Source organism: Hipposideros armiger, unplaced genomic scaffold, assembly GCF_001890085.2.
Source record: "Hipposideros armiger isolate ML-2016 unplaced genomic scaffold, ASM189008v1 scaffold_497, whole genome shotgun sequence".
Taxonomy (NCBI): domain Eukaryota; kingdom Metazoa; phylum Chordata; class Mammalia; order Chiroptera; family Hipposideridae; genus Hipposideros; species Hipposideros armiger.
Window position 1 is genome coordinate 1,381,312 of NW_017731847.1, and position 16,853 is coordinate 1,398,164.

Here is a 16,853-nt window from a genome sequence, read left to right on the forward strand (position 1 = left end):
ATTTTGTTGCTTGTGCTTCTTGATGTTATAGCTAAGAAACTAAGGCCTAATCCAAGGTCACAAAGATTTATGCCTGTCTTCTGCTACGTTTTATAGTTTTCAGTCACATTTACATCTTTAGCTAATATTTATATGTGGTGTAAAATGGGAATGTTTCTTCATCCTCATGCATGTGCATATCCAGTCGTCCTAGTACCTTTTGTTGAAGATTCATCTCCCTCCATCTAATTATTACCCTTGTCGAAACTCAGTTGATCATAAAAGTGAATGTTTTTCTGGACTCTCAATCCTATTCCATTGGTCTCCCTGTGTATCTTTATGTCAGTACCAGACCATTTGATTACCGTAGCTTTGTAGGTAAGTTTTGAAATCAGGAAGTGGGAGTCCTCCAACTTTGTTCTTTCTCATTGTTTAGGTTATTCTGGGTCCCTTGAATTTCCATATTAATTTTAGGATCAGCTTGTCAGATTTCTGCAGTCAGCTGAGATTTTAATAGGGAATACGTAATCTGCCATCCAATCCATGAACATGGGATGTTTTTCCATTCATTTAGGTCTTCTTTCAACAATATTTTGTGGTTTTCAAGTTTTTCAATACTTTTGTTAAATTTGTTCATAAATATTTTAGTTTTGATTGTGCATGAAATTCTTATTTTCACTTTGTTCAACTGCAGATCTATAGAAATACAATTGATTTTTGTATATTGATTTTGTATCCTGCAAACTTGAATTCATTTATTAGTAATAGAAGTATTTTAAATGGATTCCTTAGGATTTTCTATGTACAAGATCATGTCATCTACAGAGGTAGTTTTCCTTCTTCCTTTCTGATCCATGTAGCTTTTTTTCTCTTGCCTAATTGCCCTGGCTAGCCCCTCCAGTACAATGTGGAGTAGCTGCAAGAGCAGACATCCTTTTCTTGTTCCTAATCTTAGAGGAAAAACATTAGGTCTTTCATTCTTCATCGTTATTTGTGGGTTTCTCATATTTATCAGTTATGCCATTGATCAAGTTGAGGAAGTTCTCCTCTATTCTTAGGTTTTTGAATGTTTTTATTGTGAAGGGGTGTTGAATTCTGCCCAATACTTTTTCTGTGTCTATTGAGATGAGCATATGGCTTTTGTTCCTTATTTTAGGGATAAGTGTGTATTACACTCCTTCTAAGATGTTGATCCAACTTGTGTTCCTGGGGTGGGGTGGGGGTGGCTGACATCTCGGCCTGGTCTAATTCAGAAAATCACCCGACACCCCCCCTCACCCCCGGGGCTGAGCTACACCAGGCCCTGGCACCCCTTATCCACAGGCTGGGCTGCCCCCAGCCCTAGTGAGCTATAGTCCCTTCTCATACAAACACGAAGGACTGAGAAAGCCTCGGCAGTAGTTTCTTAAGCTCAGAAAAATAAGAGACGCCCCACAAAACTCCAAATCACCATCAGTACATTTATTTGAGGGAGAAAGGGTCAAATCTTATCAGGAATTTTAAACTGGGGAGGACTAGAGACACTGATCTGCCTAAGTTCTGGGTGTTCACAGCTGCACAGGGAACCGGGTCCTGCACACTGACATGCCACCATTAAACCGATGAGCACTCGATGAGGAGGACACATTCTGAGCAGTCACATGATTTCCCATTCACAAGGGGCTGCCTTCGTATCAGAAAAGTAGTGTTGAGAAAAACAAAGGCAGAACCTAGCAACAGCTTCCCAGCACAGACGTGGACATGACGGTGGCCTCGTGAAAGGGAATCACACCCTATGTACAAGCAGAAGAGCAAGGCTCCCAGCTGAGCTGCAGGATGAGAGCTGGGCTGACCTGGGTGTGCGTGGGGGTGGGATCTGACACCACGAGCCTTTTCCCATCCAACCTGGGCCTCCACAAGCCATTCTGTGGCTCCCTGCACAAGGCAGACTCAGCAAATATGCGAAGTGAGGGGACTGCGCCCCAGGCCCGCCCCACCTTGCCCAGGTCTAACAGGTGAGCCCCACACCCCCACCCAACACCCGCTCTGGACAGACATGTGGCAAACATGGACACCGGAGCCCATTTGTGCTGGGGCACATCTAGGTGTTGCTGGGCTGGAGCTGTCTTACAAGTGCCCGAGATGACCAGGCCTCACCCACAGTGGTCAGGCTGAGACAGCGTGTTTTCAGGTGGTCCTGGTTACTCGAGGGCAAAGCATGACCCTGATGACACGCGGCGGAAAAGCAGGCTGGAGCCGCGGAAGAGCTGGCCCTGGGTTGGAAGAAACAGTCAGGTCAGCGAAAGGGGAGACCATGCTTCCCATCCCGCCCCAGAGCAAGGCCAGCGTCAGCAGTGCAGAGAACGCAAGGTCGGGATGGCGGCCCGGGGCTGGCACTTCTGAAGGGCAAGGGCAGAACCTGCCCTGTGCTGAAGTGGTTCACTTCATGCCACCGGGCGTGCAGGGCTGGGGGGCTACTTGGTAGGCAGCCTCCAAAGAGGAGGGCACTGCAGTCCAGGACGCCTCCAGGGACCCCAGAATGTGACACCCACAGAATCACCGGAGCCGCTGGGGAGAGCTGCACCCGTCTTCTTGTCTCCCCGCTTCCCTCCTATGTGTCCTATTAGGACCTAAGGCCAGTCAGAGTGCTGGCTCCTCCTCAGGCCACTGCCCCGTTTTACTTTGAGACTAACTAACCAAGGCCAAGAAAAGGCCAGGGTCTGCCCTGGGCCAGACACCAGGATCCTTGACCTCTGTGCCCAGGAGCTCCAGCCAACAGGAGGGTGCTTGGGCATAGAACACAAAACCTCAAGGCTGGCCCCGTCACCAGGCTCACTAGGTGGCCCAACTCAATCCTCAGGCTCTCCTGGGGACCGGGACGTCCCGCGGGAGGAGGGGTCGGCCTCCAGCATGCCAGCTGCCTGGCTGACACCGGTCTCAACCCCACGGCTACATTTCTAGCCATGTTACTCGAGGTGTAAGTTCTTGGGCTTCGCCACCTCCCGATGGCTCCCTTACCCTTCTTCTAAGAGTCTTTCAGAGTTGAAGAAAAAGAGACCTGTCTCATGTCAATTTTGAAGTAAACTCAGATCTAATTTATCTCAAATCCTTTCTAAAATAAAATGTCATTTAAATCCCTTAAATCAAGACATTCTCTTTATCCTCCCTACTCACAGCACTGTCTCCTATGACAACTCCTTATCTCCCCATGCAATGAAGAATCCACAAAACCATTTCATCTGCTCGATGTGGCGGGGGTAGGCAAACCCTCCTCCCTCGGGAGCTAGCTTACCTGCACACTCAGGTACTTCCAGCAGTGGATCCAGGATTTGAACACTGGGGAGTAAGGCGGGAGCCCAGCCTGCAGCCTGCCCGGGAAGGACAGCATGTTAGATCCAGAGAACATGGGAGATGATCAGCCAAGGAAAAGGATACCTCAAGAAATGGCCACCACCCACATCCTGAACCAGTCATCCCAAAAGGGTGTGGTGCATCCCCGAGGAAGCCAGGGTGCCCGGCAGGCTGAACCTACATGCAGACAAGGCAGGAGGGGGCAGAGCGCTGGATGGGCTCAGCTGGGTTCCCCCGTGGCCTAGGCAGAGTGCCCGGTGGAGGGGCACACACCTACCCGCAGTTGTTCACAGCCATGAGATCACCGACCAGCAGGAAGGGGTAGGTCAGCATGCTCACCGCAATCTGAAAGCCATGGAGACCCGAGTGTCAGTGACCCCATCACCAGCTCCAGCCTGGGCTCGGGGAGCATGGATACGCTGTGTCAATACCCTATACCTGAGGCCTGCCTCCGGCCACTACCAGAGCCGGCCTCCGAAGCCCCACCCGGGCCCACTGGGCAGCGGGAATGGCAGCTGGCTTGACTTACCCCCATCACAAATTTGGTGTAGCTTCGGATGGCCAGGGCCTGGCTGAACTGCAGGGACAGAAAGGAAGACGAGTTTGCCACAGGCACCCCAGGATGCAGGTATCAGAGATGCAGGCCTTTGCCCTGTGCTGCCTGGTCTGTGGCCCCCTTCACCTGCCCTCTGCACACACCATGTTCCCTCAGGGCCTGCCAGCAGCTTCCGTGGTCTTGTAGTCAGAGCCAAGAGAAGATTTGGGAGGCGCAAGTAGGATAACCGCGCTAAAGGGATTTCAGTGACCCAGCCAGGGATGGTGAGAAGTGCAGACCAGGTAAACAGATCACTGCCTGCTGGCTGTGTAACCTCACAGAGCTGTGAGCCCCAAGGGCTTGCTTGGCCTGTGTCTGCCTTACCCAATGTCCAGGGCTCGGCTCAGTCAGTGCTCAGTAAATGCTTACTGAAGGATACTGAAGGAAAAGACAGACACCCACCAGAACTACCCAGGCACAGAGTCCTAGTCCTGTAGCAAGAAGGGAGGGGAAATTCTGGGCTTATTGCCACCCCCTACCTATCCAAGCTCTCACCCTCCTTCAGACTCCAACTTCCGAAGTCTGCTTTGCCCAGGAAACAGCCCCTGACCGGGAAGGGGGATTACCTATCCCTTAGCTTCCTACGGCGTGGCCATCCCCCCAGATGGATGCCCTGCAACCTTGGGTGGAGGTCTGCTCAGTCCTCTGAGGGGCAGCTTTTAAGCCACACACAGAAAAGCAGTTGGAAAATACTTTCAATGAAGCTGCTGACTGCTGCTGTTGGTGACAAAGTGCAGCAGCCCCTGGTCAAACACCCGCCCACCTAGACTGGAGGAAACCCATTGGTTGTGGGACACCCCCACCCCAAGATACCCCAGCTGTCTCAGCCTTCCGGCAGCAGTTCTCCCACCCATGAGGCCCCTGAGAAAGGGCAGGGCCACGCCTACTGTAGCTGCACCTGGGAGCTGTCTCTACAGAGCCACTTGAATTTATTTACACTGAAAGGCCAATGAGACTCACCTACCCAAGTCAAATGGCCCCACGGCTTCCCTCTGAGCAGGGGCTCTCACCTGGGGAGGGGCCCTCCTCACCACAGACCCATGCCCAGACACATACACGTTCAGACAGACACAGGCAGACTATGACCCCCATCCCAGGTGATTCTGGCAGACAGGTCCCCAGCCCCTCACCTATCCTGGGGCGGGCAATCCCAGCTGTGAGAATGCCTGGCTACTAGGAATTCCTTGCTCATCACTGCTCTCCAACTCTCATCTCGGTTCAGACAGAACCAGTTAGCCTATCAGGTCCTCAGACATCTTGCTTCAGTAAGCGCCTTTTAGAAGGACCCATGCCTGACCCAGTCTGCTGGGGTCTGTGTACACCAGGCTGTGTAGGCCGCTGCTAACAAAATTGAGGGGTGCTCCTGGAGAGTACACGTCCTCCCCGATTTGAGAAGCCTCAAGGGGGAAAGCAGCCCCAGCCTGGCACAGGAAAAGACCCAGTCCCAGCCCTGTCAATTCCCAGCCGAGTGCCGCTAGAGAGCCCTTCAATCTCTGGGTCTCGAGATCGCTATCTGTAAAACAGACTGATACATATATCTGCCCTGTTCCCTTTACTGGGATGCCGTCAGGATCAAATGTCATAATGTTCACAAAAGGGCTTTGAAAAACAGAAAACACTCAGCAAAAGGGGTTCCTGTTAGCTGGTCAGTCTATCTTCTGATTTCCTGACCCCTAATTGGGTCACTAACTTAAACCAGCCTTGGATAAGCAGGGGACTGTCTCATTTCTAAAGCTGCCCAGAGCCAGGCATTCTATAAACTCCTCCAGGCTATCCATCTTGAATCTCATTTCTGGAGGCCATTCTTGCCGGAGGCAAAGCTGACCTGGGGACAATCAGAGGCCCTCTCTAGCCCTCAGGGCCTGGTGCTCAGAATCCCAGAGTCCTCCAGTCTGCCCCAGACCCTGGGCATCAGCAGTACATGGAAAGATGGACAAGTCCTTGTTCGAACCAACCTGGGAACCTGGATTCTGGTCGTTTCCCAGCCCCCCTGGGGTGTCACTCACGCTGTCATCCACCAGGTAGGCATTGATGAAATGGGCCAGCAGGTTACAGCCCCACAAGAAAACCACATCTCCCAGGAGGTGAGGGATTAAGCCGCTAAAAAACAAGGGTGAGCAAAGATGAGCAGAGGAGGGAGGGGAGCATTTCCTGGGGGCTCCACACCCAGGAGGCAGGCAGGGATGTTCCAAGCTCAAACCTTCAGCATATCCACCACCACCGCAGAAGGAAGCCTGCAGGGCCCGTGGGTCCACAGCAGAAAAGCAGCGTCCCTTTCTCCAGGGGGTGGATGTTAGATACCACATCTGACGCCACAATTTAGTTTATGGTTTCACAAGTGGTTTTCAAACCCCAAAAGCCAGGCCTTGAGATGTAAACGTGGCTAAATCTGGCATTTTCAATGCAATTATGAAAGAGTGTCTACATGTTGGTAGTTTTCTCCTGGCCTCTACCTAATCAACTCTCAGAAAACACTTTGCTCAATGCATCTGTTGTCTTCGCCCCTGGAATGTTACAATGAAGACATTCCATGCAAGCTTTTACATGGAGGGCTGACAAACAGCTTTACAAACAGATATGGAAGCTTCCCCTAAGATGCAGTGCGGAGGACAAAACACCAGACAGATCAGTGAGTCCTTTGTGCTACTTGTATTTTTTTAAATGAGCTTATTTACTCGTTGAGCTATGGAGTGACTGGAAAAGATCTCCAGCAGAATGACTATCTCTTGGAGAGGGGAAGCAGAATTATGATTTTTGCATTTTTAAATATCTTTTTTCAAAACATTTGAAAAGTTCAAAAGAATATATGCAACCCATCTATGTAATGAGGGACATTAGTAAAATGAACCTTTGTGAATGCAATTTCTAATCCTATTGCTTCCACCTGTGCTCAGGTTGACTCCGCATATAGCCTAGATACCAGTGTGACAACCAAAATATGTCGCCAGATGCTACCAATGTCCCTGGGGGCAAAATCATGTCCTGGTGAGAAACACACACTCACACACCTACATGTAGTCATTACTTGGTTAAAATGAGGGACCATAAATGAAAACACCTAGCCAACAATGAAACCACAATGAGTTCATAGATGCCATATTTAGTAAAAAGGCAAAACAGATGACACTTGTCAGGCCTGACTTTTGGGTTCCATTTGTTTAGTCTGTCTGGACAGTCTTTTTGGTATGAGTTTTCTTTACAGGCGAAGCAAGGTGGATATGAGACGCCGAGGAGGGCAGAGGGTCTGTGGCCCTTGGGAGGCTGACGGCCACCAGCAGAGCCAGGTTTTCTGACTTTTCACAAGAAGCCAGAAATACAGATTGCCATGTGAAATGCCTACATGTTAAAAGTGAAGAACTCACGTGTCAGAAAAGCTATGTCTAACGGAGCCCATCAGCTGGGGGCAGCCGGCGAGCTGCCAATGCTTGACCCTCAGCCACGTCCCAAGTTTCAGTCGTTTAGCAGCGAAGCCAAGGACGAGCGAGTGCCCTGGCTCCTGGCCAGCCCCGTGCCCACCCCCAGCCCTGGAGCAAATGAACGGGGCCTAGGGGGTGGGGGTCAGCCCAGTCAGCACTGGACGAACAGTACCATGTCTGTGGGAGCCGTGATCTGGAAAGGGCTGGGTGGCTTTGTCCCGATGATCCGACATGCTGTGGAAGTCAGCTACTCAGGCGGGGCAGAGCCTGTAGTTAGTCTGAGGCCAGCAGCTGCGGCCTGAGAGGTTGAGAGTGAGCCTGTTAGTAGAGCCATGCCCCGTGGCCGGTTATGGGGGGTATAAACTCACGTACACAAAGAATCCCAGCAGCCCTTCCTCTTTGAAAATCTTCCCAATGGAGCTCAGCACACCACTGTGAGAAAAGCACAACAGGGATAGAGGTCACCCAGTGACCTGGAGGAGCCCACCCCTGCTCAGAGCCATCCAGTCCTGGCCAGGGTGGGCAAGGGAGACTGTTACCAGGCGGAACCCAAGTGGAAAAGACCATGTTCCCCTGAAAATAAGACCTAGCCAGAGAACAAGCCGTAGCATGATTCCTCCAGGATATGGAGGGCACGCACCCCTCACATGAGGGTTTTATGACCTGTTTTAGGGAGAAGGGTACCTTTTCCACAAACTCCTTCAGCTTAAAATATTCATTATGCCAAGGTTCTGTATTTCGGCACCTAAAATCATGCTATGGCTTATTTTCCGGTTTCGTCTTATTTTCGGGGAAACGGGGTTAGAGAGCTCTTGTTTGGGGGTAAGGGGGTAGTTCGTGGAGACTGGGGAACCCCAACCACCACTGGGGCAGAACCCTAGCAGTTCACTATGGCTATTTTCTGTGGGTCTGGAATTTAGGAACGAACCGTCCAGCCTGGGCTGCTGCAAAGGTGACGGGCCCTTCTCCTGCCTGGCCCTAGTGCTTATCTCTGGCTGAACAATCTTCAGACGGATTGAGAACAGGGATGGTGAGTGGAGAAAACCACCTCCCCAGAGGGCAGAGGAGGAACACAGAGCACTGTAGCAGGAGGTCCTGGAATCAGACCACCCAGATGCAGCCTGGGAAAAGGCACCTGACCCTCCCCAGCAGGGAGCTTGGGGACGAGCCTGGTCACTGCAGCCTGGAAGGGACCAGAGGATGAGCTGTGGCATCTCAGATGTGAAATGCAAGGGAGGTTCAAGAGCAGCCTCTGTGACCTGTGGCTAGCAATGCCAAATGGTCTGTCCTGCATGAGGCGCTGCAAAGCCTAGGGGGCAGGGGTGGCCTAAGAGAGAAAAAGGTGGTGGGAGACAAGGCTCTGGCTTGTGCTGGTCCTGGGGCACCCAGCCCTGCCAGGCCTCTACCTTTCTTCTCAGAACAGTGGCTCAGCCATTCCAGGTCCCACCTACCAACCTCGCATTTCATTCTGGGGGAATTTCCCATTAGGGAGCCCAAAATGAGGTACAATGGCAGCCAAGCTTCCTGGGGCAATGGCCGCATAGGACAGCTGCAGAAAACAACCAAACCCAGGAAATTAGAGAAAGAAAAGAGAACAGAGGCGTGTCCTCCTGTCACATGGTTCCAGGACCTGCTTTCTGGACTGAGAGCCTCAGAGGAGCAGAGAGAGCATAAGTGCCACAGGGAAGGGCTATGTCAACACACCTGTGCCCCATAGCCCTAAGCTCAATGCGGGACACACAGATGCTAGGTAAGTATTTGGTGAACAACTGAAGGTCCAAGCCCACGAGGTACAGAGAGGAGGAAATGAGCTGTAAGTTGGGTTCTAGGAAAGCTGGAGAAATCGCTAAGGCATGACTTTGGGGGTTTAAGAGGGAACCTGGCTCAGTCCTAAGTGGCAGAATCAGCTCCGGTGCCAGAACTCCTAATCCAAGCCGAGTCCAATCCCACTCACCCCCTCTGCAGGGCATCCAAGCTCATCTGGGGCAGCCCAGACAAAATATGCACAAGAGAAAATGCCCCTGGACACTGACTACAGGAGCCACTACCACGTTCCTCTGAAGCCAGCACGTGAGAATTAGGGCAGAAAAGCAGCAGCGACTGACCCAGCATGACCCACCCTAGCAGACTCTGAATGGTGACGGGGCCACTCCTGCCAGTCCCAAGAATTACCCACCTGTACTTGGCCTCCCGTCCCACAAACTGGACCATGCAGCGCATTGAGATGACTGAGGGAAAAGAAAACACACACAGGTGACATGATGCAAACGCACACAAAGCCCGACAGCCCAGCTGTGGGGTGCCCGCTGCAGTGGCCACTGTACAACATGGCCTGTAACAGCGTGCAGGAGGGGAGGGGGGGCCTTCCTGTCGCACCCCATGACCACAGCATCCCGCTTCTTCTGCCTGGGAAGAGGCCCAGCTCCCTTTGGACAGGACTCCCAGCCAACCTCTCCTCAGTGGGTTCCAACGGGATACCCCCACCCCACTGCCACTTCCCAGTAATTCTGCCGCCGCCCAGCTACAGTCCATGAGGGGTCAGCCCATGGCCGAGCTGCAATCTCCAGGGGGCAGCTCACCATGCAGGGGGTGGGCCAGCATGCGGGACACGCACTGCATCATCATCTCATAGGAGGTCTGCAAGAGAGCAGAGGGGGACTCAGTCCGGCCTGCTGCTGCAGGTGGCACTGCTGGGGAGCTAAGAGCTCTGATGAGGGGAAACCAGGGAACCCGCAGCCCCCACACGGGGTCAGTCTACCTCGGAGGGCCCCACTTGTCACCCACCCCCAATTCCCTCCATCTAGGAGGGCTGCCGGGTCCAGGCCAGGCCCCACGGTGGCTCAAGGCTTTCTGGGATCCCTGCTCTATCTGCGATGGGGCTCCTTCCACGCCCCCCCCACCCCCATGCAAGCATAAGGACCCAACTCTGAGGGCCTCTCCCTCTGCAATTCCAATACCTACCTCTTTCACCACTTTCCGCAGAGACGTCTTCATGTCATCCTTGTTGGAAACCTGCTCGATCTCATCTGGAGGGAAAACCTGAAATACAAAGTACAGCGATGCCTCTTAAACGCAACCCACGGGACAGGGACAGCAGGAGCGAGTTCCTACTATTCTCTCTGCAGTGTCCTTAGCTGGGCCCGCCCCAGGTAACCCCCAGGGCTGGAGCTCAGGAAAAAAGGCCCTGCCTGGTATCACAGCTGTGGGAAAGTGGGGGGATGGCGGGGCAGGAGCCCTCCCAATAGAGGAGACTCATCATGGACCACCAGGGTTTAGAGCTTGGCTATGGTGCTGGGGTGGAGGCCCAACCAGTTTGGGAACGGAGAAGCTGGAACATGTACATGGCTGCCTCTGGGGTGACAGGGAGCTCAGGGGAACCTCAGGCAATCGCTCCTGGCTTCGCCCCAGGCTTACCTTTTTCATGCTGCCCCGGGTCACGGTGGAGAGCGCATTGGACATGAGTCGGGGGCTCAGGCCTCGGAACAGCCCTATCTTCCCATCCACTTGCACAATGTACTTGGCTGTAAGAAAGCAGAGGTGGCAGTGTCACACCCAGCCCAGACACGCCCACTCCTGGTCCCATTCACACCCAGACCAGATGCAGCCTGTCCCTCAGTACATGTTTTCAGTCATGGAGGGGAGCTTCCATCCAGGACTCTAGGAGCAATCAGGTCCCACCCCCACATAGCTTCTCTAGCCACTGCTCCTTTGGGTTAAAACCCTCAAAACATATTTTTCACAAACAAGTTCACACATTTTCTTTTTTCAGCTTTGAAACATCTACTTGGCAAACTATATAAGAGCTATAGTTTTTCAACTCAGCAACTTAAATGCTGCAACCCAGAATCCAACTCTGTTGCTTATAAAAAACCATTTCTCTCAGGGGAAAGAAAAAAGGCAGAGCGTGCCCACAGGCAATGATGAAGCGCAACTAAGGGAGGAAAAAGGGGAGAGAAAGGGCTCCCGGAAAAAAAGGCTCAAGAGTGTCCCCTGAGCATGCCACAGAGAGGGCGCCCCACTCTGTCACTTTGCTTGGCCCAGGACCCCATCTGGGACCCGATGGCATTTATTAGTCAGGGTGAGTGTGCACGTGTGTGTGTGTGGAAGGGGGCGGGGGGGTACAAGTGGAGAAGTAACTAAAACAGAAGCACCGATCAACTATTCTACAGAAAAACTTAGGCAGTCAAGGAAGCTAGGCCCTACCTGTGAGTATTTTTTCATTAGGGTCTCTAAAAGGATCGCTTTTTTAGTGTCTCGTTTTATTTAATATCAAATTTTAAACTATTCAAAAAGGTGATGTATTTTCATAAAGCTGTGTACTTGGAAGCTAGCAGAGCATTCTCTCAGACAATGTGCTCCCCGTTCAGGCCCACGACCCTAGCTCTCTAGCGCCGCACAGTGGCAGGAACCAGCACACTAGGCCTTTCTCTCTGCAACATGTCTGCCAGCCTGGCAATTCAATGTCACTGCTAGCAGGAGCTTGCACTGGGCCTCAGAGCACCTGTTACCTGTATTCTTGGCTTCCTGAGATGGGGTAAGGCTGGGAAGAGAGGAGTAGGAGGGAGAGGATACAGCAAGGCGCCCTGCTTCACAGAGCGAACAGCTGGAAGGAATTCGGGGGGAGGGGGGGCTCCAGTCAGCAGAGAGAGCTGGGCAGGATAAAGCCCGAGTGTGATCTGGGCAAGACACGTAACCTTTTTATCCGATGTGCCCACCAGTAAAAAAGGAGTAAGGACCCCTATTTCTCCCCATCTCAGACGTGAATTATGAACAAGTGAGAGCGGAGAAAGGCATGCAGAACTGCCGACAGAGGCCTTTCTGGGCCCAAAGGGGCTCCCTTATTCCAGGGCTTCTCTGCAGTCCCCGGAAAGCTCTCCAGGAAGTTCCCTCCATTAGAGCAAAGACTATCACGACAGCTGTGGCGCTTTTCACCGTGACATGGGGAGGAGTCCAGACGATCTCTACTAGACACCCAGCCAAGGCCCCCCCCCAGACAGGAGAGCCAGAATGGTGTCTGGAAACACTCAGTGGGCATCTGCTTACGGCATTCATGTAAACAGGGGTGGGGGAGCACCTCGAACTCTGCTCATCTTTGTAAGAGGCAGTAACATGAAAGGCAGGCCCCTCTACCTGAGTCCTTTTGGGGATGACTGTGTGACATGAATAGAGCTGGTCTGGGTTCTAACCTGAGTCCCTCACATGGCTGGAAGCATGTGTAACCAGCCATAAACAGGGAAATCACCAGGCAGGGCCTGGCGGCCCGCCCTCCCGGCTTCCCACAGACCCAGTGTAACTTTGTATACCGGTCTCACTGCACTTTGGTGGAGGTACCTTCCTCATTCTGTGATTTTCCCCTTCTCCACACTGACGATCTTTAAATAAAAACAAATATGAACACACTTCCCCACAAAATGACATGTTCTGCCTGGCCCTAGGCTGTTCTCAACAACACGGTGGCAAAACTAGAGAAGACACATGATCTCAGATTCTGCTAACAGTGTACGAAGTGGGAAAAGGGTGACAGGAGGTGAAGTCCAAAGTTATTCAGCAGAAAGAAAGATTTTCAGAGGACATTCTGAACTAGCCACACAGATAAGAGCAGGGGTGAAGAAAGCACGAGGGAATCGGCCTGGCTGTGAACATGGAGGTCAAGGGCACATTTAAAGAAGTCCCCATCACGGTCATCTTGTGAGGGTGGGGACTGGGAAAGGAACAGTGATGGCGGACTTGGGCAGCTGGCACTTGTGGGCCAGGGGATGAGCAGTAGAGGCAGCTGGGGGGGACTTTGCTGGCATCAGGCAAGCTCCCCTGTGGTGGGCTTCTTGGTGGAGACCTCCCAACAGGCAGAGCTGCTGGGGTGGGGGTGGGGCGCTTGTATGAAGGGCCAGGCATCGAGACACTGATGCTACTGTGCAGACGAGGAATGCAGGGTCAGGACAGCAAGCAGCCTGCCCCAGCTCACATAGCTGGTCAGGGCACACCAGGCGTGAAGCCGTGACTCATCACGCATGCAGCTCTATGCTCACTGGTGGAGATGCCAGAGGGAGTTGGCACCATGCCTGGGGAGCACAGGGGAAAGAGGATGAAGGAAGAAGGAAAAGGACCCAGGAGGCCCCGACAGGCCTCCTGCTAGAGGAGACAGAAAGCAGAAAAGCTGGTGACAGGGCCAGACCGCTGAGAAGGTGAAAGGAACGCCCACCAGCCCCATTCCAGGCACAACCTGGAGCAGCAGGGGTGACAGGAACCAGTGTCCTGGACTGGCCTCTCTCTCAGGCATCTGCCTCCCCTCCTGCTGCCTGGGCTGATGGCGGGCCGCTGTGGGCAGAGGAGCTGCACCACAGTTGTATTGTTCACTTGTTCCCACCCTGACGCCCTGCTGCCTCTGGCCACACTCTTTGATCCCCTCCTCCAGGCCAGCTCTGACTCTGGGTGCCATGCTGCCCAGCGTGTCCCTCGTTGGACGCTTCTGTTTTGCCCGCGTGGGCTTTCCGGCCTTGGAAGCGCACTCACCGTAGGTGAAGAAGCTCGGCAGATAGAGGACCTTCCTGCCCAGCACATTGGTCCCGATGGTGGGGGGCATCGGCTCGTGACCCACCTTCAGAATCAACAAACACAAAAGGAAGATCAGATTCCACTGCTGGTTCAGTCTCAGCGCTCTCTGATTTGTCAGGCCTCTAGCTTCTCCCACAAACTCTAACGCTGTTCCTGTTGATGTTTTCCCCATCAAAACATCCCCAAAATCTCATCAGTGTCTGTAACCATCAGCATCATGGAATCTCCCAAAGAACAGAAAAGTCGAGTCCCACCCCTACCACAATCCAAGTCACCTCCATCCCCCGACATGCTCACCTTCAAATTCCAGGTATCACCAGGGCAACATCCATTTTTATATACTTTGAACCCCATGCTTATCTCGGAATAAATCTCAGTGAATTCTCATCTCCAAGTTAAAAGCTTCCTTCCATCCAGTCTCAGTCCCAAATGTGGCAACACCAAAAATACAGCACACCCAAATCTCAGCCCCAAACTTCACACAGCTCAGCTCCACGTAACCTATGCCAAAGTTTACCCCACAACTCAAATTTCTTACCGTACCGACCAAAGACGCCAACAAATCTGTCCCTCTCACTCCCAGGCAGAGCAAACTCTTACTTTGAATCCCAGCTGGTCCTCAAACAACTAATTCCTCAACTGTGTTCTGATTGCAATCACCCATATCTCTGTGACAGAATGTCCTCTCATTTCTGTGGGGCCATCTCACTCCTGCTGTTGTAGATGCTGGTTATATAAGGTACCTGTTAAACTCATGGGTGGGTGAAGGACCAAGCCACCCATACCCTCCTGGGGAGGTGGGGTCTCTCCGAATGGGTGAGGGCATTTGTTATGCTGCCTCATTAATGAGGAGAGAGACTCTCTGCTGCCAGGCAGGAGGCAAGGTGTTCAGGAGACCAGCGCCTAAGCGTAGTGTGAGAAGGCCCCTTCCTTGGCAGGATGCTGGGACAGCGGCCCTGTCCCTCATAGCAGGCTAGCCGAGCCCAGGGACCACAGCGGCAACTCTTGAATGTGAAAAGGAGCAAAAACAGCAGAGCTGGGAAGCTCTGCCTTAAAAACTGGAGTAGGTATGCTTCTAGTACTTTCCTGGCTCAGTTCCCTTTCTTGTTTGTCTTAGTCAAGTGTTTTGAAAGTTCAGGCTGTCCCTTGTGGATGTGATTCTGAGCTACATGACAGATTACTGACTGTAAATTAAGAACCCACCTCTGGAAAGGGGACCTTCTTTAAAGAAAAATTCTGGCCCAGGGGATGAAAAGGGATGAGCCAGCTGACCCAAGCAGTTGGCCCTCCCTTTCTAGACCGTTCCCCTTCTGGGTTAAAAGTTTGAAGGCTCTAAGTTTTGTTTTGTCTGAGCTACTGCTCTTTTGCTGTCTTACCCAGTCTAGTTACAACAATTTGGGAGTCCCATCAATTCCAATTTCATCCTTACATCTGCTGTGTCCTTTTGTCCCATGGCCCCCTAGCTCTGCAATCTGTTGAGCCTACATTTTAAACTTCTACTGGGCTATCAAAGGCACAATGGTCAGACTTCACCCCTATTCCCCTCACCCTCAAGTTCTCATTATTTGTGCCCAAGTCATACCCACCCAATTTCATCCCCAATTAACCCAGTCCTAACCACAGCCAAAGCTGTGGGTCTACATCAGATACGGGCAGAGTCAGTACATCACCCTCAAATCTTGAAATCCTGAAACCCAGTACCTGTGGGTCCTGATCAGAGGCACTGCATTCTTATTTACCTAATCTAGACAACCTGAAATCTGCCACTCCAATCCTGCTACCCTGGGATTGGCCTTTTTGCAAAATGTTACCCTGATTCCCAAGCTATACCATTAAGATTTCGCCCTAAAATATGTTACACTCAGCACCAGCTGGGTTCAAATCGGATAGGCCACCTGTCACTCCAACTGAGCTCATCCATTCGTACCCCTCCATCCCGTTCTTCTCACCCTTTAGTCTCCCTTCATTCCCCAATTCCCCATTCTCCCTCATTCCCAACTCTCTCTTTCTCCAATTCCCTCTTCAAATCATCCTTATTTCAAATTTCTTCTGGAACCTATAAACCAAATCTACTATGGTCCAAATGATGAAGCCACTTCCCATTTCTTTCACGTGGAGCCCCCCATTCCTGTGCTCCAGCATCCTTCACTCCACAGGCCCACCTATCTGCCACCCTAAAATCCCAGCCCTCACCAATCTCTCTTTATCAGCCGAAAAACTCAGCTCCCAGGATCCTGCCTTCACATGTCAGGCACCACCAGTTCCGAAGCCCCCATTGCTACAATTTCCATTGCTGTAAATACAATCCTAATTCTGTAAGTAAAGCAGCCCTCACTCGCAATCACAAGCAAACGACAGTCTCAACCTTGCCCCCTCAGCCATTTCCAAAATCTCAGTAACAATTAGACTCTAGTCAGGCACCTGATGTCCCTGCCTGAATCTCCTTATTCCTTGTCATATTCCTGGTCGCATCCCAAAATCTACTGCCCCATTTCTCAGACCTGAGATTTCAATTATTCCCACTCAAGTCTCTCTTATTCCAATTGTACCTCCCACTGTCAGTACAATTCTAAAGACAGTAACTCTGACACCCATTCGCCTCAACTCAAAAATCAAACCTCAAATCTTGGTTGGGTCTCCATCTCAATTTTTACCCCCCACTACCCACTCTCCTTAACTGGAAAATTCTAGGCTAAATTTTCAGTCATGAGTCCAGGCTTAAGCCGCCTACATCTCAACAGTACCCATGTCCTTCACCCCGAAGTAATTCTGCCAAATGCACTCCCTCCACCCGCTTCCTTCCCGCTCAGTCTCCCCCTTTCTCAAGCAGCTGCTTCATCTGGGAGACACTGTTGGCCACCACCGAATGTACCAAGTGCACCTGCATGACAGGGTTGCAGAGACATCCGCACCTTGGCCTCAGTTTCTGCCAGCTTCTACCTACCCCATCACCTTATGTCCCAACTACCCCTTTCTGCCCA

At 52.0% G+C, this 16,853-nt stretch overlaps 1 protein-coding gene across 2 annotated transcripts; it reads right to left on the bottom strand.

Annotated features, from left to right (window-relative positions):
• Positions 1 to 1,419: 1,419 nt before the first annotated feature.
• MTCH1 (mitochondrial carrier 1) lies at positions 1,420 to 14,336 on the bottom strand. Of its 2 annotated transcripts, none has more exons than XM_019667474.1 (12): positions 14,170 to 14,336; positions 13,831 to 13,915; positions 10,735 to 10,841; positions 10,282 to 10,359; positions 9,900 to 9,957; positions 9,497 to 9,548; positions 7,693 to 7,752; positions 5,860 to 6,004; positions 3,839 to 3,886; positions 3,587 to 3,654; positions 3,251 to 3,326; positions 1,420 to 2,231 (listed from the first exon to the last, which is right to left on the bottom strand). In XM_019667474.1, the coding sequence occupies exons 1-12, from the start codon at positions 14,224 to 14,226 to the stop codon at positions 2,160 to 2,162; spliced, it is 906 nt and encodes a 301-aa protein (XP_019523019.1). In that variant the 5' UTR covers positions 14,227 to 14,336; the 3' UTR covers positions 1,420 to 2,159. The 2 variants fall into 2 exon arrangements, with proteins under 2 accessions (XP_019523019.1, XP_019523020.1); XM_019667475.1 differs by having other exon boundaries at positions 5,911 to 6,004; positions 14,170 to 14,332.
• Positions 14,337 to 16,853: the final 2,517 nt, after the last annotated feature.

Coding starts and splice junctions, on each gene's coding strand:
- MTCH1 (XM_019667474.1), bottom strand. CDS start 14,226: ATGGGGTTCAAAGTATATAAAAATGGATGTTGCCCTGGTGATACCTGG. Junction 10,360..10,734: donor CCCGGGGCAGCATGAAAAAG/GTAAGCCTGGGG, acceptor TTTGTATTTCAG/GTTTTCCCTCCAGATGAGAT. Junction 7,753..9,496: donor GGACGGGAGGCCAAGTACAG/GTGGGTAATTCT, acceptor CTTTTCTCACAG/TGGTGTGCTGAGCTCCATTG.